Source organism: Rhinoraja longicauda, chromosome 31, assembly GCF_053455715.1.
Source record: "Rhinoraja longicauda isolate Sanriku21f chromosome 31, sRhiLon1.1, whole genome shotgun sequence".
Classification (NCBI taxonomy): Eukaryota; Metazoa; Chordata; class Chondrichthyes; order Rajiformes; family Arhynchobatidae; genus Rhinoraja; species Rhinoraja longicauda.
Genome location: NC_135983.1, coordinates 15,371,271 through 15,397,099, shown reverse-complemented (window position 1 = coordinate 15,397,099; position 25,829 = coordinate 15,371,271). Strand labels below are relative to the sequence as shown.

At 39.1% G+C, this 25,829-nt stretch overlaps 1 protein-coding gene across 2 annotated transcripts in view; it reads right to left on the bottom strand.

Moving 5' to 3' along the window:
- The window catches only part of LOC144608315 (endoglin-like), a 65,213-nt gene that overhangs the window by 22,467 nt on the left and 16,917 nt on the right, over positions 1-25,829 (bottom strand). For both annotated transcript variants that reach the window (XM_078425948.1, XM_078425949.1), the window contains exons 4-13: positions 18,506-18,619; positions 15,481-15,631; positions 13,057-13,210; positions 11,318-11,462; positions 8,702-8,870; positions 7,389-7,498; positions 6,530-6,667; positions 5,809-5,850; positions 4,853-4,996; positions 3,324-3,590 (exon numbers count right to left, since the gene is read on the bottom strand). In XM_078425948.1, coding sequence (XP_078282074.1) covers positions 3,324-3,590; positions 4,853-4,996; positions 5,809-5,850; positions 6,530-6,667; positions 7,389-7,498; positions 8,702-8,870; positions 11,318-11,462; positions 13,057-13,210; positions 15,481-15,631; positions 18,506-18,619 — 1,434 coding nt within the window. The remainder of the gene's footprint in view (positions 1-3,323; positions 3,591-4,852; positions 4,997-5,808; positions 5,851-6,529; positions 6,668-7,388; positions 7,499-8,701; positions 8,871-11,317; positions 11,463-13,056; positions 13,211-15,480; positions 15,632-18,505; positions 18,620-25,829) is intronic.

Genomic DNA, 25,829 nt, shown 5'->3' with positions numbered 1-25,829 from the left:
AGGATAGATGAATGCATGGCTGAGGATTTGGTGCGGGGGGAAATAATTCAGATTTTTGGACCATTGGGATTAATGGGTGGGTTTAAACTCGATTGGAAAGGGGCAGGATCCATTGCAGGGCTGACGCAGGTGAGAGTTTGGAAGTCAAAATGGAAGGTGATGAAAGAACATTCAGTGCACAGAGTAGGCAGGAGCATGGCAGGGAGTGAGGAAGAACTGGTGGATTGAATCACATATATTTTAATGCATGAGGTCTGACGGGTAAGGCAGATTAACTCAGCGTCTGGATAGGTATGTGCGATTGGGATGTTGTGGCCGGTATGGCAACATGGCTAAGAGAGAGACACGACTGGAAGCTACATGTTCCAGAGTACAGGTGCTACAGGAGAGGTAGAGGCGGGGATAAAAGAGGAGGTGGTGTTGCTTTATTGATGAAGGAAAATGTCACGTCAGAGGTCCAAGATGACATTATTAATGGTTCGTCCAATATGGCTATATGGTTGGAGCTGAGAAATAAAAAGGGGATGTTGGGAAAGTACTTTAGGCCCCCAAATAGTCAACGGGAATAATAAGAACAAATATGTCAGAAGATTGCAAAATTAATAGGTAGAAACAAAGAACTGCTTAATACACGAAAGAACACAAAGTGCTGGAGTAACTCAGCACGTCAGGCAGCATCTGAAGAAGGGTTTCGACCCAAAACGTTACCTATCCATATTCTCCAAAGATGCTGCCTGACCTCCCAAGTTACCCTAGCATTTTATGTCCTTTTGCGTAAGACCAATGAGGTTGTCATGTTAGTAACTTTCCCAATATAGATTGTTTCTATCATAGTGCCATGGGCTTACATGGGGTGGGAATTGTTGAATGTATTCAGGAAAGTTTCCTCGGGTAATGTGTAGAAGCTCTACAAGGGAGTAGGCAGAGCTTCATCTTCTCTTAGGAAATTGGGACGGGCAAGTGACTGAACTGTGCATGGACGAGCCTTTTGGGACCAGTGACCTCAATTAGCTTTAAAATATTTGTGGATAAAGACAGGGTGGACCCATGGGTTATAATTCTGAATTGTGCAGGCCCAACTTTGATAGCATTAGACAGGAACTTGCTCAAGTTGATTTGAATGGATTGGTTGCGAACAAAGGAATATTCAGAAAGTGGGATGCTTTTCAAAGTATGATGGCAAGAGTTCAGGGGATGCATGTTCCTGTTAGAGTGAGGGCAAGACAAGTGGGAGTAAGGCATCTTGGATGATGAGAGAAATTGAGGCTCAGGTCAGGAAAAAGGAAGCTAGGGACACGTATAGGCAGCTGGGATTGAGTGTATCCCTGGAGGAGTTTTGGGAACCTATGTTTTAAAAAGGAAATCAGGAGGGAAAAAATGAAGCAGGAGAGAGCTCTGGCAGATAATATTAAGGAGAATCCATAGAGATTTTAAAGGAAAGAGGGTAACCAGAGAGAGAATAGGGCCCATGAAACCAAAACAGTCATCTCTGAATGGAGCCACATGAGATGGACAAGGTCTTCAATGAATATTTCTCGTCTGCTTTTGCCATGGAGAAAGACATGGGACACTTGAGACATGAAGACTCGGGGGCAATTAATGGAAATGCCTTGAGGACAGTCTGTATTACAGTCAAGGAAGTGCTGAACGTCCTGACGCGCGTGAAGGTAGATAAATCTCCCGGGCCTGATCAGATATATCTGAGAACACTGTGGGAAGTGTTGTTCCTTTATTTTAAAATGGCTGCAAGGAAAAGCCTGGGAACTATGCACCCTTGAGCCTAACAGCTGTGGTCGGCAGGTTACCGGAGAGTTTTTCTGAAGGATAAGATATATATGCATTTGGGTAGAAGGGCTAATTAGGGATAGTCAGCATGGTTTGTACATGTCTTACAAATCTTATTGAGTTTTTTGGAGAAGTCACTAAAAAGGTTGATGAGAGAAAACCTGCATATGTTGTATGTATGGACTTCAGCAAGGCATTTGACAAGGTTCCTCTTAACAGTCTACTCTGGAAGGTTAGATTGTATGGGATCCATGGAGAATTAGCCAAACAGATAAATAATTGACTTCATGGATGGAAGCATAGGGTGATGGTGGAAGGTTGTTTTTCAGGCCGGATGCCGATGAATAATGCTGGGCCCATTGCTGTTAGCGGTTAATATTAACAAATCAAATATAAACATAGAAGGCATGATTAGTAAGTTTACAAATGACTCTAAGGTGGGTAGTATCGTAGACAGTGAAGATGATTATCAAAAATTACAGCGGGATCTTGATCAGTTGGGCAAGTAGGCTGAGAAATGGTTAATAGAGTTGAATGCAGATAAGTGCAAGGTGTTGCATTTTTGTTGAAGCAGGGCAGGACCTTCACAGTGAATAGCAGTGCACTGGGGAATGTTGTGGAGCAGAGGGATCAATGACTGCAGGTTAAAGTGACGTCACAGGTAGCTAGGGTGGTCAAGAAGACTCGAGGTTCATTGGCCATCAGTGTACAGTCAATGTACACTGATGAAGGCCAATATCATTGGGGTATTGAGTATAGAAGTTGGGAGTTAGGCCACATTTGGAGTAGTGTGCTCAGTTTTGGTCTAGGAAGGATGTCATTAATCTGGAAAGAATGCAGAGAAGATTTCCAAGGATATTGCCAGGAAGTAGATGTTGGGCAGACTAGGACTTCATTCCTTAGAGCACAGGAGATGAGTGGTAATCTTGTAGAGATGTATGGGATCATGAGGGGAATAGATAGGGTAAATGCGCAGTCATCTACCTAGCAAAAAGAAATAGATGACATAGGCTTAAGATGAAAGGAACAAGATTCAACAGGAACACGAGGGACAATGTTTTCCACATAGAGGCTGGTAGGTATATGGAATGAGCTGCCAGAGGCGGTAGTTGAGGCAGGTACTTTAACATTTCGTTGCACTTTTTAAAAATCTATACAGCATCTTAGGTGCAAAACTCATTTATTATTTATTAGTTTTTATTGGTTTTTATTGATATTGGTACTTGTAGTGTTGGTTCCTATGTTTGTGCGATTGTTTTTGAAAGATTTGCACTGTCGCACTGTTTCAGATTTAGCACTTCTAATTTCGTTGTACTGTTCGTACAATGACAATAAAGGCATATTATTATTATTATTATTAATATTATTATTATTTGGCCAGTTACATGGATAGGAAGGCTGAGAAGGACATCGGCCAAATGTGGGGAAGTGGGACTAGCATAGATAAGACATCTTGGTCAGCATAGGCAAGTTAGGCTGAAGGGCCTGTTTCCATGCACTATGACTCTACTTCTAAAAATGATGTAACAGCAACTTACTGGTTCAATGCAATAACCTGTATTGCATTCCATGACAACATCCTCAACGACAGGGCTCCAGACATTATGGAAAGTGAACTGGAAACGGTTGTACAAGATTTCGGATTGACCACACATGGCTTGACGTGGCTCCAGGTTAGTAAGGGTCAATGGCATGTCACGAAGACTGAGACCTTTTTGTACAGAACTAGTAGTAAATTTCGGGATGAGGGAGCAGTTATGTTGTATTTGTTTAAACATCCCCGAGATCAGCGAGGCAACTGAAACCTGTAAAAATATGAAATTTTTATTAAAATTGTGTGGTATATTATACTGAAACTTATTTTTTTAAGTCAGATAAAACAAGAGGCTTTCATATTTTGTCATTTTCATTTAGAGCTCCTAGCAAGGATAAACCACAATCAATTCTCTACAAACACTAATGTTAAAAGAGTATTACAAAGTGTGGTGGAATACCAAGGAAGGCTTGTGTTCTGAGGCATTGTAAATATGAATAATCACTTTCTTCTGTCATACTTGATACGTGAATCATCCTCTGCAGTCAAGTGTTTAATTGTACAATGCAACAGGACCAGAGCAATGAAATTCTTTCTTGCTAAAACTTAACAAATATTTCAAAATGCAAAAACACAACAAATAAATATACAGTGAATTATTTGTTATTCTAGGTAGGCCAGATCATAGTCGTGCAATCTTCGTACACACTGTAAGATTACACAGAGTAGACAGGAATGAAGAGATGAATTTACAAATCAGATCAATCGTGACCATATTAAACCATGGAATAGACATGAAAGCCTGAGCAACATATTTTGGAAACTCAATTGCATGAAGTTTACTTATACATTTATTTTAACTGGAAAAATCTCTGAATAGCATTCAAAATAGATATTGTTTCTACCCTGTTCTCCTCAGACCAGGCTCATCACTAATAACACTAAAATAATCTCACCTGCTATTGTCTTTTGCAAGTGGAAATCACAAGAAGTTGTCAGTCTAAGCAGCATAATGGTTGAGGCAGAAAGTGGGCTATTATGTTCTGCTTCATCACCCAAGTAAAATAGCCTACCTTTCATTTCATGGGGTACCATTGTTATGCTCCCCAATGTTTACATTAGAGTACAAGACAGCACGCTATATTGTAAGGATAGTGAAAGTATATAACATTTTGATGGATGCCTCTTTCAGTGAACATTTTAGAAAAGATTCAAGATTTTATTCCATAACGATTAAATCTTGCACTTTCTATTAAAAATGGCTGTATTTTTAAACAACGTTATTACTCTTAGTAGATTTCAAAATGCTTCAGAGACAATTCAATACCTTGAAAAGAAGTAACTGTTGCAATAAAGACAAAGCAAGGTCTATGTTGCATAGAACAATCCTACCAGAAGACCAAATATGGGAAATGTGACAGTTAACACACTTTTTATATCAAGATTTTTTTTTAACAGATAAGAGCAGCAAGTCACAATACAAATTCATAGAAGTTAGATAAGCCTTGTTAAAAACTAAAATTGTCAGCATACCTCTCCATAGACAGTTGTGCAATTGTAAAGCTTTGCAGATGGCTTTTTAAAATCAGGAAGCTCGTGAATTCTTATGTTTCTTCCATCATTTATATTGTTCAGCTTGAGGATATCACAAATTGTTTGTACATGAGGACAAAGTATCTGTTTAGAAAATATTGTATGATAAATCACAATGAATGGAAACTTATTTTTAATTAGAATTTCATTTCTATTTAACATTTTGGTATAAGGATACTTATGCCAAATATGGCACAATTTGCCAGCCATCTGTTTAATGACTGCTATCACGTTCCACTTGAATACACAATATTCTACAACTTATTAATCCATTTTTCATGAAAGCAACAAATAACTAGCACATATTTCCACTAAAGATGACACAAAGGGCTGGAGCATCTCAGCGGATCAGGCAGCATGAGGGTTCCCCGTTTCATGTTCTCCAGAGACGCTGCCTGACTCCAACACTATGTCCTTTTTAGTGGAAATATGTGATACTTAAGTAATAACTGCTCCCACTGAATACAGTGCAGTATCCTTTCTGTGGGTGACTTACACGGGATGCATGAGACAAGACTTTAAAATTATCTGACAGGAAGTCTCGGACTTAAAATGTTCACTTTGTTCCTTTTACCGCAGATGCTGCCTGATTTGCAGAGAATTTCATACATTTTCTGTGGGTTTTTTGTTTCAGATTTCCAGCATCAGTTGTTTAGAACCATCTATACCTTTCTTTTATTTTCAAAGCAGAGGAGCGAGCATTCAGGTGGCAGGTATTTTTTGTCATTATTTTTTGTTGATGGCATTACAATCATCTAATATGCACGTTGAACTAAGGATTTTGAACAATGTTTATGCTATGCAATGAGTGTTTTCATTGACTTTGAAAATTTAAAAGATGCAGTTTCAAACATAATTTATTTTCATCGGAATAAGGTGTTCAAAAGATTACTTACATCATGAATTATTTCAACTCCATTGCTAAACTTTATCTTTAGCTGTGTAGAAAACAATAGTTTATTAGTTGATTTTCTGATTTTAATTATTCCAAAGAAAAACCATCAGGTCAGTGACGTTGCTAAATTTATTTATGTATTTTGATTTATTTGACAGTTCTTTTTCTCTCCCATTCATTAATCAACTTTTGCTAGCACCAACATCTTACATGCTGTTCAACAAGCTTTGACAATCTCCTAACACCTTGCTCATGTCATTCAGGGATGACTTGACCATGGCAGGGGGAGGGGGAGGGGGAGGTTGGGGGAGATTGGGTAAAAGCCAACTGAAGCCAAACCAATTGTTGCTTTAGTCCAATATTCTGTGGTCCGGCATCTCCCGTAGTTTGGCAAATGTTTAATACATTATATAGATCAATACTAACTAACTAACTAACTAAGATCTAGCAAAAACCCAAAATTAACTCAGATCTTTATTAAACATATATCTTCCGCAGGAGATTTGCATACAATTCAAATACATAAAATATGGAAAGAGAATTACTATATCATGTAAAAATCATTTCCCTTATAACATTCAAAATTATTACAATTAAATAAACACTTTTCCAAAGTAGATTTAATTTATGCCCATACAATTATTCTGATAATAACGTGACAAAGTCCAATGCCAGTAATTAACTTGCCTTGGAAATATTTTGGTAAGAGAGATTATTCATACCTTGTTAATGTAATTATGACCATCCACACTTTCTGTGGTTTTACATTCAGTGTAAGAAAAGTATTTCAGATAAAAGTGCGTTCCATTACTGCTTCCCTTACATTTGTCATCCAATAGCGTGATTTCCCGAATTGAATTCTGAAAGGAGAGGAAAAAGCAAACAAATTCAAATATTAATATACATGCCAGGGTTTAGTGACTATAACAATCAGCAACAGTTCAGATCACAGTCAACAAAGTCTTCAGATTGTACCATGTGATTACTGTATTTTGAACTGATGACCGATGAATGATAGAGCTTACATGATAAAACCTTCTTGTATGAAAGTTAATAGTAGCTGCATTATGGTCACCTATTTGAGTTTCAAGATAAATAGGTGACCAAAGATGCAAACTCTCTTAGCTATAATACAATCAATGTCTTACACAACCAACTCCTGCAATATTTGTAGATTTGTAAATGATGAGCAGCCTATCACTTATTTCAGGCACAAGGTTTCTTAAGTAAGCAATGGAAGTGTCTTAGGTCTCCTGCAAGATTATATCTGCGATATTTACACATACATTTCCAGAGTGTGAATTTCTGCACTTTTGTACCAATCCATAAGGAACACTAATGCATGTTAAAGGAAAAAAACACAAATATTTTTGTCAGATATTTCATGGCTCAGGTTGGCTGTTTCTCTCTCATGTTAATTTGGGAGCTGCCCAACAATCTGCTCTCATGCAACTAGTGAGCTGAAGAAGGGAGCTCTACCGAGTTTTTGCTTCTTGCCAATGTCATTCAAGTTGGGTCAGAAACAAAGGTTTCAGTGACATTGTGCCTCAGGGGTACAAAATCTTAATCCTTCCATCTTACCTTCTTAAATTTACTAACAGTGATTTCCATCCCTAATTCTCCACAGCTAACGGATTTCATAAATTTACTTGGAGACTCCGGATGCAAAGTAGAAATATGATTAACGCCTACTGAGGAAACAAATACAGCAAATAGTCAAATACATTTTTTCAAAAGAACGTCCACATTTTCAAAAGAATAGAATAAGAAAAAAATTATACTTCATGTGCATGATATGTATTCTCACGGAATGACAATGTGTTCTGTTCAATAACTGAGCACCATTAAATTAGTGCTTGTAATTCCGTACATAAATAAAATGTTTACACATGGCACATGTTATCTTATGCTTCTACTTGTTATTCTCATCAAGTAGCTCATGTGGTAAGTAGATTTCTTATTCCAACTAATCTCTAGGTGTAAACAATTTGCCAGACCATGCAGATTTTCAGGACTGTCGGATGATATTGATATTTTTCCAAATATACTTTTAAATCAACAATGGAACAGATTTTTTTATCATAAAATTCTGCAGCACAATGGGAACCATTCAACTCATCAAGCCTGTGCCAAATCTCTGAAAGACTATTCAACTAGATTGTGCCCCAACATCTGCCCAAAGTAATCTTGCCAATCCTATAATCATCTGATGAATTATTACTTTCTGAAGGTCAGCTTTGAACTCACTTCTACCTTACCACTAACTCAACCTTCTCATCAGGAAACTGCATCACAAACAAGATCACAACTCGTCCCATTCAAATCAGTGATCTGAAACACTAACTCTTTCTCTTTCCATAGAGACTGAAATTTCCAGCCTTTTCTGACTTGGTTTCTTGCATTTGCAGATTTTTGCTTTTCATCTCATCTCTATTTTCTTTGCTAACTTTCTGAAATTTGTACCCTCTGCACACCAACACCTCTGTCACTATAAATCAGTTCTCCTTATTCAATCTATAAAATGTAATCATTACAAACATACAATTTAATCTCACGCTCAAAGCACACTGGACAAACAATGCCAGACTCACTAATATCTCCAATGAACACTTTTTGCATTGGTAACACCACTCCAGCAAACCCCTCAGTTTCCACTCCAGGTTTCTGACATCTTTACCAAATGTACTTAGCCATACCACTCCAGGCTCTAAATATTTCTATTGAAGGGTCCTGGACCTGAAACGTTAACTGTTTTCCCTTCTAGAGACGTTGCCTAACCTGCTAAATGTTTCCAGCATATCCTATTTTTATTCCTCAACATCATCATGTACACGCCAACAAAAATATTTAACTAATATTTTGAATGGCTATTTTTAAACTCTTGTTCCACTTACCATTAAGATTAATTTTTACTTCAATCTTATCAACCAATGGAATCTCTGTTAAAGACGTAACAGGAAACTCATGATCTTTGGCCCATTTCAATAGGCCTTGTGGAGTTTTCGGGAGATTAGGATGAATTTCTACTAATTGAGGTGATATTCCTTTGGTTTCATGAGATACCTGAGAAATGATACAACATTGTCATAATTCAACATAACCTGAACACTCAAATGCCATTATCCATGTCACCAATCTTTTTTTTTGTATTTTTTCAAGTAATAGGTATGGTTTAACCCAGCATTAAGCAAATATAATACACTTTATTAAGCAAATGTAAATATTATACATTTATCATGATGGTCTTATATTATTAATGCATTTCACATCACAGAACAATACTGATGCACCATATTTGAAAGTTTAAAGCATAATTATTAATAAACAATCAAACGGTATAAATTTGGGCAGATCTATTCCAGCTTTTATTGTAAATTTCTCCTCACAAATACTATAATTTACTGTAATTTGAATTGTATCATCTTGTAAAAATAGAGATGTCTCAGGAGATGAAAAAATCCAGGTGATATAGTCTTCTGCACTGCTGACATGAAAATCTTGCATTGCCTTGGAGTTAGATAGGTATAGAATGGAGCAGTTTACTTAATATTTTTTGGGGAAACAGCTAGAATTTATAGTCCAAACTATCAGGAAAGAGTAGCACTATCAGGATTGTTCTTTGAAACAGCTGATAGTCCAAATGGGTTCCTTCTGTGCTGAGCTATTATGTTATTTTAGAATACAGATTTGTCTGACAATGAAATACTTCCTTCTGCCATGCACTGATGAAGGTAGGAATAGGAGGAAAAGGCAAATTAATGTACGGCTGAAGAGCTCCTGTAGGCCCGAGGTATTCAGGTTCTTGGACCATTGTGATATCGTTTGGGGTAGAGGTGACCTGTGCAAGAAGGATGAGTTGCACCTGACTGGAAGGAGATCAATATCCTGATGAGGAGATCTGCTAGAGCTAAGCAGGAGGGTGTAAATTAGTTTGGCAGGGAAGTGGCACCCAAAACCTATGAGTCTATGAATCTAAATCTTCTTCTTAAGCCCTTGGCTCCTCTAGGGAGCATAGGCCATTGACAAATGTCCTCCACCTCACTCGGTTGTTGATGGTTCTTTCAAGATCTCCCCAGTTTAGCCCACTCTCAGACATTTCTGCCTGGACACCTCTTCTCCAGCTGTTCCTGGGGTGACCTCTTTTCCTTTTTCCTTGGAGGTTCCATTTCAGGGCTTGCTGGGTGATGTTTGTGGCAGGTTTTCTGAGGGTGTGTCCAATCCAACTCCATTTTCTCTTTCGAATTTGTAAGTCAATGGGACTTGACTTGGGGCTTGTGCTTTTACACAGGTTCACATTGCTTACTTTGTCTCTCCTCCAGATGTTTAGTATTCTCCTGAGGCATGTGTTAATGAATGTTTGCAGCCTGTTTGTTGTGTGTTTTGTTGTTCTCCATGTCTCTGATCCATACAGCATTACCCGCTTCACATTTGAGTTAAAGATGCGTATTTTGGTGTTGATTGAGATGTATTTTGAGCTCCAGATCTTCCTGAGCATGTTAAACATCACCCCAGCCTTATTAATTCTGTTTTTTTATGTCTGCATCTGCCCCTCCAGTGTTGTCCACAACACTGCCTAGATACGTGAATGTTTCTACCTCCTCCAGGGCAGTGCTGTGCATGAGGATAGGGTTGCTGGTTTTGGAGTGGATCCTTATCACCTGTGTCTTTGCTGTATTGGGTGTAAGACCAAGTTTTGTTGCAGCTTGTAAGAGTCGGTCCGTCTTCTCCTGCATTTGTATCTGTGTATGTGAAAGGAGAGCTATGTCGTCTACAAAGTCAAGGTCATCTAGCTGTTCCCACATTGTCCACTGAATTCCATTTCTTTTCCCTTCAGTTGTTTCCATCATGATCCAGTCAATTGCCAGGGGGAACAGGAATGGTGACAGTAGACATCCCTGCTTGATGCCTGTCTTGACAATAAAGCTCTGGGAGAACTGGCCTGCATGCATAACTTTACATGAGGTTCCATCATACGAGTTCTTGATTAAGTTTATGATCTTGGTGGGAATTCCATAGTGGTCCATTAGGCGCCATAGTGTTATCCTGTCTAAGCTGTCAAACGCTTTCTCAAAGTCAATGAAGTTGATGTACAGGGACGTGTTCCATTCAATAGACTGTTCAATAATGATGCGCAGTGTTGCTATGTGGTCTGTAAATGAGCGATCCTTCCTGAATCCTGCTTGCTGGTCCCGTAGCCTCTCGTCTACAGCTTCCTGAAGACGGTTGAGGATGACCCGGTTGAGAATTTTACTGGGTACAGAAAGTAGGGTGATCCCTCGGTAGTTGTTACATTTTCTTAGGTCACCTAGGAATCTAAATATATCCAACATATTCTGTACCTATTTCAGAGTTTTAGCATCTGTAACATTTTCATTGCATCAACTTATCCTACCTTAGGCAGTGCTAATAAAGACTACAAAGCATAGTTGCATCACTGCTTAGCACTAATGAATAGTTTATGAAATTAGTGTTCTAAATAATGAAATAGGATTCTGATATTGATTTGTTACCTTAAGTTTTAACGAGGGAACTTCTCCGGTGATGTTCAAGGTCAAGGGCTGTGCGCTCTGTATAACCAGCAAGATTTTGCATTTATGGCAATTACTTCCATGCGTAAATTTTATGTCCATGTTAAAAGGCTTCATTGTTGCATTCCTAATTTTGTCAAGAGAAAAGTATAACATTGCATCAATGCAAGGCACTATATTTTAACTGTACAATGGAAAAATTATAACAGAGCTACAAAATCAGTGTGTCCAAATATACAACATTTTAGTATATCTTGTCTTCCAATATTTCATTCCAATTTAATTTTGAAGCTGAAGCAGAGATACAAGTAAATAATAAATCTGGTCATCTAAAGGCATGCTCTATTCTGATGATGAGCGAAATTGGAATGTCAGTTTAAATTTAAATTTAAATTTTGAGAAATATTTTTCATTAATAAAAATATTTGAATGAAATAGTTCTATTTAATCATGGAATGTAAATATGAACATGTCCTGATTACATAATTGCTGCATTCCAACAAGCAACAATAGATATTTTTGCTAATGATTCATTGATTTGAATTCTCCTCCTGAAATGCATTCCACTTTTGCTCTAAACTAACACTTAATAAACTCATTGTGGCGTATTTAGGTTCAGAAATAAAAATCTGCAGATGTCTAATTTAAGGAGCACTGTGAGAAACAATGCAAGAAATTGCAGGAACACATGGAGGCCAGAAAATATAATTCAACATTTCTTAATATAAAATGGTATTTTTGGGAAAGTATGGGAATGATATGAAAATTGTGACTGGTGCAGTTACACAAATTTTCAAAAGCAGGACTTGGGAGTGAAAAAACTACAGTAGCACCAATTAGCTTTACATAATATAACACATTACCAGTTATAATGAGCAAAATATGCTGACCCAAATTGCAGGTAATCACCCTTACATAGAATGGGGTAGAAGAGGTACAATGATTCTTTAGAATGACATCCAAAAAAGGCCATCAAATTGCAAAAATCTTGTAACTGTTTTAAATGTAGTAGACCAGGTTATTGAGAGAGGAGCTCAAATATGGAGATTAATAACCAGTGAACTCGTAACAAAGAGGTAAATTCAGAATTAGATGCATGAAAAGGGATACTTGAATAAATTTTTTAAACCAAATCAGATAATGTGAAAATTGACATACCACAATTCGATATTCACATTGATGCAATCATGCATTTTTGAGACAATTAGAAGAAAATTTGAGAAAAGAAATAGGATACATTGCTCCTTTAGGTAACCATTTGTTGAAGGAAGATGCAAGTTAAACCTTCAGACCTGAACACCACAAAGTGTTATGTTGATGTTATAATTAAAAAATATGTATTTCAGTTATTTATTATAAAAAAATATATACACACCAGTCAGATTGGAAGATTCCATACAATCTGACATTTTATTCACTTTATTTAATGGAATCTCAAAATTGTGAACATTATTAATAATCCTTTATTTCCACGTTTTGTTGGTGGGTCAGTACCAAAAAAAAGTGAAATCTTATTAAAGTAGAAAATATGAGTGAGGAAATTGATTTTTAGATCATATTTCTTTGCAGATTCCACTAATTACAATCAATTTACTGGTATATTTGGCTTTGGATATTCATTACAATTACTTTTCACTTATATACCAGGCAATATTTGTTTCACACCGGTGCAGAAAATGCAAAAACAAGAGGCAAGCAAAAACAAGAGATGAATTCTGTACCTTGATGCAGCTACCACAATGATGTGGAGTTGAGAAGTGACATGTTGATCAGATGTCACACAACCACGCAAATTTTGATGGAGTAGTTCATAATCTTGATAATATTCAGTATTAATAGGAGGATGTTGTTCACATTTATGAACATGCATTTCATCTTTTTAAAAGAAAAAAATAAGTAGATTCAGATTAAGCCTCAGGTTAGGTAAATGGGAAGTGCAGCTTGGGTGTCCTTGTACACCAGTCACTGAAAGTTGGGGTGCAGGTACAGTAGGCAGTGAAAAAAGCTAATGGCATGTTGGCCTTCATAACGAGAGGATTTCAGTATAGGAGTAAAGAGGTTCTTCTGCAGTTGTAAGACCACATCTGTGGTAAGACCACATCTGGAGTATTGTGTACAATTTTGGTCTCCTAATTTGAGGTAGGACATCCTTGTAATTGAGGCGGTGCAGCGTAGGTTCATGAGATTGATCCCTGGGATGGTGGGACTGTCATATGAGGAAAGATTGAAAAGACTAGGCTTGTATTCACTGGAGTTTAGAAGGATGAGAGGGGATCTTATAGAGACATAAAATTATAAAAGGACTGGACAAGTTAGATGCAGGAAAAATGTTCCCAATGTTGGGGGAGTCCAGAACCAGGGTCCACAGTCTTAGAATAAAGGGGAGGCCATTTAGAACTGAAATGAGAAGGAACTTTTTCATCCAGAGAGTTGTGAATTTGTGAAATTCTCTGCCACTGAGGGCAGTGGAGGCCAAATCACTGGATGGATTTAAGAGAGAGTTAGATAGAGCTCTAGGGGCTAGGGGAGAAGGCAGGTATGGGTTACTGATTGTGGATGATCAGCCATGATCACAATGAATGGCAGTGCTGGCTCGAAGGGCCAAATGGACTCCTCCTGCACCTATTTTCTATGTTTCTATGCTTCGGAAGTTTCAGCACTAGCTATAACACTGGAGATAGTCTTTAAAATATTTCTCACCGAAAGGCAAGTTAATTTGAAAATAAAGAAGTTCTAAGTTTTTTATTTGAAAATCTGAAAGGAAACTGAAATTGCTGTATATTTACATGTTATCCTCTTCCTAATTCGTCCCAATAATGATACATGACAGTTTATGATGGATACATTTTCATTCCTATACGCCAGCAAAGATACCAAGCTTCAAAGGAGTGTTATAAAGAAAGATGATGATTGTAGCCCTATTTTCCTGAAGTCTATGACTTTCTATTGAGAGTGGAGAATCAGGTCAGAAATTGGACTTTGTGTATGAAACTGATGCACTACGATGCTGAGAACTATATTCTGCACTCTGTATGTTACCCTTTGCTCCATCCAATGTACTTGAGTTTGACTTGTTTGTATTTAGGTATAGTATATCTGATCGGTTTAGCTAGCATGGAAAACACAGTACACATGAGAATAATAAAAATTGACCTTAACCTAAATATTTTTCCATTAGAATTCCTCAAATCCTTCAAACCTAAATGCTTCATTAAATTTGGCCTTGATGGATCCTGAAATCATGGACACTTATGGCCTACTAATCACTCGGCTCATTGCATGATGGAGACGATGAAAATTAAAGAACAAATGCGAAAAATTTGAAATTCAGAAAAAGCTGGAAAAATCAACATCCATCAAACAAAAAAGCTGGGTATTTTTTTCAAATCAGAGCAATATTTAAGGACATTAAACTATAAATGCTAAAAGCTTATTTAAAAATAAAAAAAAACAGAAATAGAAATCTGAAAAAGACAATTACGCAGCATCGGTTAATACAGACTTAACAGGTCATGAACTATCATCAATACCAGTCTTTGAAGATGCTATAGAACATAGAACAGTACAGCATAGGAATAGAATGCCTGTGCCGAACATGATGCCAAGACCAACTCTAACCTGCCTGCATCATAATCCATATCCCTCCATTCCCTGCATATCCATGTGCATATCTTAAATGCTACTATCATTTGCTACTATCGTATCTGCCTTCACCACCACCACAGCAGCGTGTGCCAGGCACCCACCACCCTGTGTAAAAAAACTTGCCCCACACAACTCTTTTAAGTTCTGACTCTTTACCCTATCTTTGCCGCTTATAATTTTATACATTTCTATCAGTTCTCCCCTCAACCTCTAGCATTCAGAGAAAGCAATCCAAGTCTGTCCAACCTCTCTAGCGAATACTAAATAATCCAGGCATCATTCGGGTAAACTTCCTCTGCACTCTTTCCAAAGCCTCCAAGTATTTTCCAAAGACTTGTAAGTATTTATAAATGCACCAAGTTGATATACAATTTAAGTATTAAAAAAATAAATCCAAATCCCTGGAGCTTTATTTTATCCCTGATATGACACTATGCTTTTCAATTTCTAGATAACCGAAAAAAACTTTGACAAATTTTAAATAAGCTGTACGCATTTACCTTCTTTCACTTTTATGATGATTGCTTCAACATTTTCAGGCTTAGCAAAAGTAGTGAATGAAGTGCAAGTTCCTTTAAATTGATTCAATTGATGAGCTGAATTCGAATTTGTCTTTGGTTTGCCAGGTGATGCAATGGAATGGTTTGGGTACTGTATAAAGAAATGCTTGGATGAGTAAATGGCTATAAATCACATTTACAATCGATAAATCAATAAAGAGTCTGAAGAATGGTCTCGACCAGAAGCGTCACCCATTCCTTCTATCCTGAGATGCTGCCTGTCCCGCTGAGTTACTCCAGCATTTTGTGTCTATCTTCGGTTTAAACCAGCATCTGCAGTTCCTTCCTATACATTTATAATCAATCAATCTTATTTGTAACAATTACACTGTTTAAACTGACATGTGTTTCGTAATAGTGCTCTTATTTCAGAAATGGATTAAGTAGCAACAGTTATTTTCGGTGCGACCAGATGGAACAAATTGTTACACTATTTATAAGTGAAAAACACCAAGTTTCCAGAAATTGATGGTCCACCCACCCAGACAAAATTATGGGAGTTTAGTTGAAAATCCCTGTGCGGCCACAGATGGCATTGTAAGTGATGAGCGCTCTTTCCGGTTGTGAAAGAGTCAACCTGTGCTCTCAATCTTCTCTCCTAATTGTTCCACAGACAATAAAGTAAACCCTCGTTTTAAGGATCCCTCTTAAAACAGATATCAGATATAGCGGGCGGACCTGCTGACCCATCCCCAGCTTGCACCGTCTTCCCGACCGTTTAGAGCACCGTCTTCCCGACCTCACCCCGACTTGCAAGATGCACCAGAGAGCCCTTCTTCACACACAGAAAGGACACAACGTGCTGGTGTAATGCAGGGGGTCAGGATCTCTGGAGAACATGGATAGGTGACATTGAGACCCTTCCTCAAACTGATTTAGTTGGCTGAATTACTCCAGCACTTTGTGTCATTTCACTTTAAAACTAGGCGTTAATACCATTGGTCTGCACCAGACAGCCCTCAAACATCACTTGAACATTTGCGAATGCAGGCACGTTTCAACACATGATGGCAGTACATACATACAGTACAGGCAGTAACAACACAACCTGCAAGTGGTGTGACAGAAGATCCAATCTCTACTATCATGGTTCTGGATTCCATCGTCTTCAGCTGTTGAAATATCCTAGTACAAGGTGACCTTAAACGGTCATGTAGTGGGAAATAATGCTTGACAAACTTTGAGTTTTTTTGAGGAGTTAACTAGCATGGTGGTTAAAGGGGAAACCGGGAGGTAGCCTATTTGTATTTCCAAAATACATTTGAGACAGTGCTAATCAAAAAGGTTTTCATACAAAATCATGGCATATGGGGTAATATATTGGCTTCTATTTTAAGCTCTATATTCAGTTTAAAGCATCTATTTGCATTTTGAATATGTAATGTAATAATAGAATTATATGGCCTTCATTCCAACTCGTCTATTCCAACCAAGATGCCCAATTAAATTTAGTCCCATTTGCCTGCATTTAACCCATATGCCTTTCATATCCATATACCTGTCCAAATATCTTTGAAATATTGTTAATGTACATGTCTCAATCTATTCCTCTGGCAGCTCATTCCACAAGCCCACCATCCTATTGTGAAAAAGTTGCCCCTCAGGTTCCTATGAAATGTTTCCCAAGGCCTTGAAATCCTACCTTGTTATTTTAAACACTACTAACTGAAAAACTAGTGTACACTGAACTTAATAAAAAGAATCTTAAGAGCATTTCCATGCTCTGGTCCAGGCATCCATCACGCCTGCCAGTCTGTAGTCAAGGAGAAGGAATACACAGACCATGAATGGGTGTCAGAAATCACTGGGCAACTCTATTTAATATGTCTGATTAAGGCGGAACTTCAGCAACAGACGGAAAAGGGCGGTTTCAACATGAAGTCTGCTTAGTATAGAATTGGACCCTGGCGCCTGACTGACCTGACCCATAGCCAGTGTGCGCTCAAACCAAGCTGTAATGCATAGTATTTTTTCCAACCTCTCTCTCTCTCTCTCTCTGCCTCAACTAGTTTTAATAGGAACCTGAGGGAAAACTTTTTCACACAGAGGGTGGTGGGTATACAGAACGAGCTGTCATAGAAAGTAGTTGAGGCAGGCACAGAGACAACATTTAAAATTGAAACATCTGTTTGGACAGATACATGGATAGGATAGGTTTAGATGGAAATGGGCCAAACACAGACAAATGGGACTAGTTTAGATGGGGCAACTTGGTCGGCATGGAAAGCTTGGGCCAAAGGGCCTGTTCCCATGCTGTATGACTCTATCGAGATGTTGGTGCAGTGTTCAGTCTAGCTTAATTTCCTACCGACTGTGTATTCACCCTATCTATTCTCCTTTTGATTCCCCTGCAGACACTGAAAAAGACTTGGCATGCACAGCAACCCAAGAAGTTACCAATTGTAATATTGCATTATGCCACTGGAGTTCATTGTACAGCCCAGAGGACATGGTTGCTTTTGTGCAGAATCTACACAAGTTTTGTGCAACTCTTGATTGCACAACTGACATCATTAAACTCGATGGTCAACTGAGACCGCATTACAAATATTTAATTCTTCACCAACAAGTAAGAAACAAAGGACATTTTGACACTTGCTACAATTTTTATCTTCATACTTTCTGACCGATTTTAAATATTTAACGTGTAGCGCTGACAGGCTAAATAAATTAATTATGCAAGTAGCATTCTGACCAACAGTGTGCAATAATAATCTGCTGGGACGAAAACTGACTAAGCAATGAGGAAGTCTCTCATAAAATTGAAAGTGCATGCATAGCAAAAATATCATGAGCAAAGGATTATTTACAAAACTGTAAATATGAGTGTTCAAATTAATCAGACAATTCTGAGAAAATAACGTAAATATATATATGACATTAAAAAATATCTTTCTTTGCAGGACTAAATGCCTGTAATTATGGTAATTAACATCATATAAATGAATAACTATATAATACTTACATGGGCTATAAATGGAATATTGATAGAACTCAAATTCCAAAATACAGCTTGGTTACTATTAAGAATAAGGATCATTGTCTTGTTGACACTAATGGGCTGCACAGTCAATGCTATCTGGATGGATAAATAACAAATAGCTAGTTGAAGTATATAACATTTAACCAACAGTGTTTTTAAGTATAAAATAAACAATTTCCGTCATGGCTTTATGAAAATAAAAGTGAAGTGCTGCAAAAATTGGAAATTCACATTCAGCAACAAGAAAAAAGGAAATATCAGAATAATGCTTTAATATCTTTACCTCGGTTTTCTTTTATATGTATAGTATTTGCAATGTTCTAAAAACATGTTATCAAGAGGAACCCCAGCAACTATGGAATATATTTTCATCTGTGTAATTTCATGAATAATATCAATTCTTCATTGATTAATGGTTACTGTTCACTACCAATTATTTAATATGGGAAACAATATCCAATAGGTTTAATGATAAATCTGAATTAGTTTCATGTATTACACTTTTTGATTGTCTTTAAATGAATGATTTCAATATATGTTCTCTTCCAACATTTCTGTAAATGGAACTGAACAATGAATAAACAATTTTCTGGAGTTAGACTACTTTACGTATTTGTTTTATTTCTAGGTGCTTAATCCATTAAGGTCCAGCCTTTTTATCAGCCTCTTAAATACAATGTAACTATCGTGGTTTCCTTTTTATAGAAATTCTGAGTTGAATTGATGCACATGGCCAAAGACTTTTGTGGGCTGACAATTCAACTCAGAATTTCTATAAAAAGGAAACCCTCCCTAGCTTCTGTGTAATTTCATTGTAATCTGCTTTTCCCCAATTAAGTTCCTTTCCCCTTCAGCCAGACCTATCCCGATTCAAAACAATCTTAAAACTTATGGAGTTTAATTGAATATCTCATACAAGTGTGCAAATACATTTAAAAATAGTGGTGTAAAATGTGTGCAATGTCTACTCACACAAGTCTGGAAAAGCAGGAAAACTATAATAGCAAATAAATCCTACTTAGCCTTTCTGCCATTCAATATTCATTTCATAAAATGTATATATATTTTTAATTTCTTGCTTTACATCTGATTAAATAGCTTTCTACTGTAGTTATTTTTGTTTTGTTAATTAATACATTTCATGCCAAATAATAGTTTAAAATAATGCAGTTAATCTAAAACTAGTCATTTTGGAATAGTGGTATAATTTCTTATCGGAAGGCATTCTCCTTTGATCAAATCACATCTAAAACTGCGTCATTAAAATCAGCATATACAAAACAAATAAAAATATTAGGTCACAGTTTCTAATTTTGCTTGTGTTTCTTGTAGATATAATTGTTTTCTGTTTGAACATTTCATTTTAATTGACTGTGATTATGTAAACTGATTTCCCGTAATTCTTTGGTTCCATTTTAATAAGGACGGCTCCATTCTACATTGGGCTCTCTGCCAGCTCTGTGCTTGCCAGACATTGAACACTACCACAGCCTCTGTATATTTTAAGATCTGTCCAGCAGATCTGTTTTTACACAATGTAAAATGAATACTAGGATAGCTTTATGTATCCAATTCATTTAAAAAATTATGGTAACAAAAAGGAAACTAAGCACACTATTTAAAAAAAATGACCAAGCATAAACTATTTGGAACTATTTGTCCTCTATTCAAAGGGTACTTTGACTTGATGCAGGTGCAGATTTGATAAGGAATTTTAATAGTTCCATATTCTCTGACCTAATTTTCTTTTTGAGTACGTCTTAAAGTGTAGAAGTGTATAAATTAAAGGATTGATGAGATCTATATTTTTCTGCACAGTGTCAAAAAAGTCAAGTGCAAGATATCTAATTAGGCTATGGTTAAACCAAAGTTACCATGCTATGAAATTGTATCCGCAGCCAACTGGTCAGTATTATATTTTTTCATATGAATTTTCAACATTAAATTGTAATGTCCCTTTTCATCTAATATTTAATAAACCTATTTTCAAATGGTTCTCGTAAGAAAAACACTGTAATAAACAGATCTCGATACCTTTAAAATGCAATTTCAGATTGGGAATTTTCTTTTGCCTTTGTTGGCAAAATCTTAAACTGAAATTAAGTTCAAGTGCGTGAGCACCACTCTGGGTCGGAGTCTGTGAGAAATGCTATATTTGAGTGAGCTTCAGCCAGGACACTACAAATTTGTTTCTTAGAAACATAGAAAAATAAGTGCAGGAGTAGGCCATTTGGTCCTTCGAGCCACCACTGCCATTCAATATGATCATGGCTGATCATCCAAAATCAGTACCCTGCTCCTGCTTTCTCCCCATATCCCTTGATTCCATTAGTCCTAGGAGCTATATCTAATTCTCTCTTGAATACACCTAGTAAGTGCTAATCACAGTTCAACAGGCAGTTTAAGTGAGAAGTCAGATAAATTGGACAATCAGGCAATTTAAATTGGTGATATAAGCAAGGCTCACAAAAGGGTGCAGCCCAGTGAGGGAAGTGCCCAGTGAGGGAAGTGCCCAGTGAGGGAAGTGCCCAGTGAGGGAAGTGCCCAGTGAGGGAAGTGCCCAGTGAGGGAAGTGCCCAGTGAGGGAAGTGCCCAGTGAGGGAAGTGCCCAGTGAGGGAAGTGCCCAGTGAGGGAAGTGCCCAGTGAGGGAAGTGCCCAGTGAGGGAAGTGCCCAGTGAGGGAAGTGCCCAGTGAGGGAAGTGCCCAGTGAGGGAAGTGCCCAGTGAGGGAAGTGCCCAGTGAGGGAAGTGCCCAGTGAGGGAAGTGCCCAGTGAGGGAAGTGCGAGTCTTTGGCTGCGAGTCTTTGGCGAGGAGGCTGAGGTGAGGAGGATACCATTGTTTTAAGCCAGAGCTGGTTATAGGCACAAGGTGATGGCGGAAAAGTTGGTGCGGTGTGTTTCCTGCAGGATGTGGGAAGACAGGGACGTCGCGGGAGCTTCTGGGAGCTACACCTGCAAGAACTGTGTCCAGGTGCAGCTCCTGAAGGGACGTGTGGTGGAGTTGCAGAGGCAGTTGGATGACCTCAGGGCCATCCGGGAATGCGAGAGTTTCCTCGACAGGACCTATTGTGAGGCTGTCACGCCAAGGGTCCAGGTCGAGCGAAGGTGGGAGACTGTTTCCGGGGGGAGTGGACGTGGACTACAGGAGACCCCAGTGGCTGTGCCTATTGCAAATAGGTATACCCTCTTGGGAACTGTCGGGGCAGAAGACGTTTCCAGTCCGAGTGGCGGACCTGTTGGCAAGGATACACGACAGGGGAGACCGAAGTCTGGAAGAGCCGTAGTGGTCGGTGACTCCATAGTCCGAGGGACGGACAGAAGATTCTGTGGCAGCAGGAGGGACTTGAGGATGGTCTGTTGCCTCCCTGGTGCCAGGGTTCAACACATCACAGACCGGCTTCAGAAAATCCTAGCGAGGGACGGCGATCAACCTGAAGTCGTTGTGCACGTGGGCACGAATGACGTCGGGCGGAAGAGGAAGGAGGTGCTACAGCGGGAGTTTAGAGAGTTGGGAAAAACGCTGAGAAGTAGGACGTCGAAGGTAGTTATCTCTGGACTGCTACCGGTACCTCGTGCTGGTGAGGCCAGGAACAGAGAGATAGAGGGTATGAATTTATGGCTGAGGGACTGGTGCAGAGAGCAGGGATTTAGATTTCTGGACCATTGGGATCTCTTCTGGGCTAGGGGTGACTTGTACAAAAGGGACGGGTTGCATCTTAACAGCAGGGGGACAAACATTCTGGCAGGCAGGTTTGCTAGTGTGACACCTGTGGCTTTAAACTAAGTAGTGGGGGGGAGGGGTTAACAAATTGTGAATATGAAGATGAGGTAAAAGGGAATACAGGAGATATTGCAAAAGACTATCGGAAGAATGGGAACAGAAGTTCTAGAGCGGAAAAGAAATTAAGGGCAGGGCCAATTGTGAACGATGTGAGAGGGGAGGTAAATACAGAAGTTAAAGTGTTGTACTTAAATGCGCGTAGTATAAAAAATAAAGTGGATGAGCTTGAGGCTCAGTTAGTCATGGGCTAGTATGATGTTGTAGGGATCACTGAGACATGGCTACAAGAGGACCAGGGCTGGGAACTGAATATTCAGGGGTACACAACGTATAGAAAAGACAGACAGGTGGGCAGAGGGGGTGGGGTTGCTCTGATGGTAAGGAATGATATTCATTCCCTTGCAAGGGGTGACATAGAATCAGGAGATGTTGAATCAGTATGGATAGAAATGAGAAATTGTAAGGGTAAAAAGACCCTAATGGGAGTTATCTATAGGCCCCCAAACAGTAGCCTCGACTTAGGGTGCAAGTTAAATCAGGAGATAAAATTGGCGTGTCAAAAATGTAATGCTACGGTGGTTATGGGAGATTTCAACATGCAGGTAGACTGGGAAAATCAGGTTGGAAATGGACCCCAGGAAAGAGAGTTTGTAGAGTGCCTTCGAGATGGATTCTTAGAACAGCTTGTACTGGAGCCTACCAGGGAGAAGGCAATTCTGGATTTAGTGTTGTGTAATGATCCTGATCTGATAAGGGGACTAGAGGTAAAAGAGCCATTAGGAGGCAGTGATCACAACATGATAAGTTTTACTCTGCAAATGGAAAGGCAGAAGGGAAAATCGGAAGTGTCGGTATTACAGTATAGCAAAGGGGATTACAGAGGCATGAGGCGGGAGCTGGCCAAAATTGATTGGAAGGAGGCCCTAGCAGGGAAGACGGTAGAACAGCAATGGCAGGTATTCCTGGGAATAATGCAGAGGTTGCAGGATCAATTTATTCCAAAGAGGTGGAAAGACTCTAAGGGGAGTAAGAGACACCTGTGGCTGACAAGGGAAGTCAGGGACAGCATAAAAATTAAGGAGAGGAAGTATAACATAGCAAAGAAGAGTGGGAAGACAGAGGATTGGGACTCTTTTAAAGAGCAACAAAAGTTAACTAAAAAGGCAATACGAGGAGAAAAGATGAGGTACGAGGGTAAACTAGCCAATAATATAAAGGAGGATAGCAAAAGTTTTTTTAGGTACGTGAAGAGGAAAAAAATAGTCAAGGCAAATGTGGGTCCCTTGAAGACAGAAGCAGGGGAATTTATTATGGGGAACAAAGAAATGGCAGACGAGTTAAACCGTTACTTTGGATCTGTCTTCACTGAGGAAGATACACACAATCTCCCAAATGTTCTAGGGGCTGGAGAACCTAGGGTGATGGAGGAACTGAAGGAAATCCACATTAGGCAGGAAATGGTTTTGGGTAGACTGATGGGACTGAAGGCTGATAAATCCCCAGGGCCTGATGGTCTGCATCCCAGAGTACTTAAGGAGGTGGCTCTAGAAATAGTGGAAGCATTGGAGATCATTTTTCAATGTTCTATAGATTCAGGATCAGTTCCTGTGGATTGGAGAATAGCAAATGTTATCCCACTTTTTAAGAAAGGAGGGAGAGAGAAAACGGGTAATTATAGACCAGTTAGTCTGACATCAGTGGTGGGGAAAATGCTGGAGTCAATTATAAAAGACGAAATTGCTGAGCATTTGGATAGCAGTAACGGGATCGTTCCGAGTCAGCATGGATTTACGAAGGGGAAATCATGCTTGACAAATCTACTGGAATTTTTTGAGGATGTAACTAGGAAAATTGACAAGGGAGAGTCAGTGGATGTGGTGTACCTCGACTTTCAGAAAGCCTTCGACAAGGTCCCACATAGGAGATTAGTGGGCAAAATTAGGGCACATGGTATTGGGGGTAGGGTACTGACATGGATAGAAAATTGGTTAACAGACAGAAAGCAAAGAGTGGGGATAAATGGGTCCCTTTCGGAATGGCAGGCAGTGACCAGTGGGGTACCGCAAGGTTCGGTGCTGGGACCCCAGCTATTTACGATATACATTAATGACTTAGACGAAGGGATTAAAAGTACCATTAGCAAATTTGCAGATGATACTAAGTTGGGGGGTAGTGTGAATTGTGAGGAAGATGCAATAAGGCTGCAGGGTGACCTGGACAGGTTGTGTGAGTGGGCGGATACATGGCAGATGCAGTTTAATGTAGATAAGTGTGAGGTTATTCACTTTGGAAGTAAGAATAGAAAGGCAGATTATTATCTGAATGGTGTCAAGTTAGGAGGAGGGGGAGTTCAACGAGATCTGGGTGTCCTAGTGCATCAGTCAATGAAAGGAAGCATGCAGGTTCAGCAGGCAGTGAAGAAAGCCAATGGAATGTTGGCCTTCGTAACAAGAGGAGTTGAGTATAGGAGCAAAGAGGTCCTTCTACAGTTGTACCGGGCCCTGGTGAGACCGCACCTGGAGTACTGTGTGCAGTTTTGGTCTCCAAATTTGAGGAAGGATATTCTTGCTATGGAGGGCGTGCAGCGTAGGTTCACTAGATTAATTCCCGGAATGGCGGGACTGTCGTATGTTGAAAGGCTGGAGCGATTGGGCTTGTATACACTGGAATTTAGAAGGATGAGGGGGGATCTTATTGAAACATATAAGATAATTAGGGGATTGGACACATTAGAGGCAGATAACATGTTCCCAATGTTGGGGGAGTCCAGAACAAGGGGCCACAGTTTGAGAATAAGGGGTAGGCCATTTAGAACGGAGATGAGGAAGAACTTTTTCAGTCAGAGGGTGGTGAAGGTGTGGAATTCTCTGCCTCAGAAGGCAGTGGAGGCCAGTTCGTTGGATGCTTTCAAGAGAGAGCTGGATAGAGCTCTTAAGGATAGCGGAGTGAGGGGGTATGGGGAGAAGGCAGGAACGGGGTACTGATTGATAGTGATCAGCCATGATCGCATTGAATGGCGGTGCTGGCTCGAAGGGCTGAATGGCCTACTCCTGCACCTATTGTCTATTGTCTATTGTCTATTGAATTGGCCTCCAATGCCATCTGTGGCAGAGAATTCCACAGATTCACAAATCTCTGGGTGAAAATGTTTTTCTTTACCTCAGTTCCAAATGGCCTACCCAATATTCTTAAACTGTGACCCCTGGTTCCGGACTCCCCCAACATTGGGAACATTTTTCCTGCATCTAGCCTGTCCAATACCTTAAGAATTTTATATGTTTCTATAAGATCCCCTCTCATCCTTCTAAATTCCAGTGAATATAAGCCCAGTCGATCCATTCTTTCATCATATGTCAGTCCCGCCATCCCGAGATTTAATCTGGTGAATTTACGCTGCACTCCCTCAATAGCAAGAATCTTAATGGAACTGGCATGTATTGCTTCATTAAAATTGCTTCCAATCAGTCACTGCTATTGTGTAACTTAATGCCTCCAGCCAGCTCATCAATTTGGACCAAAATCGTG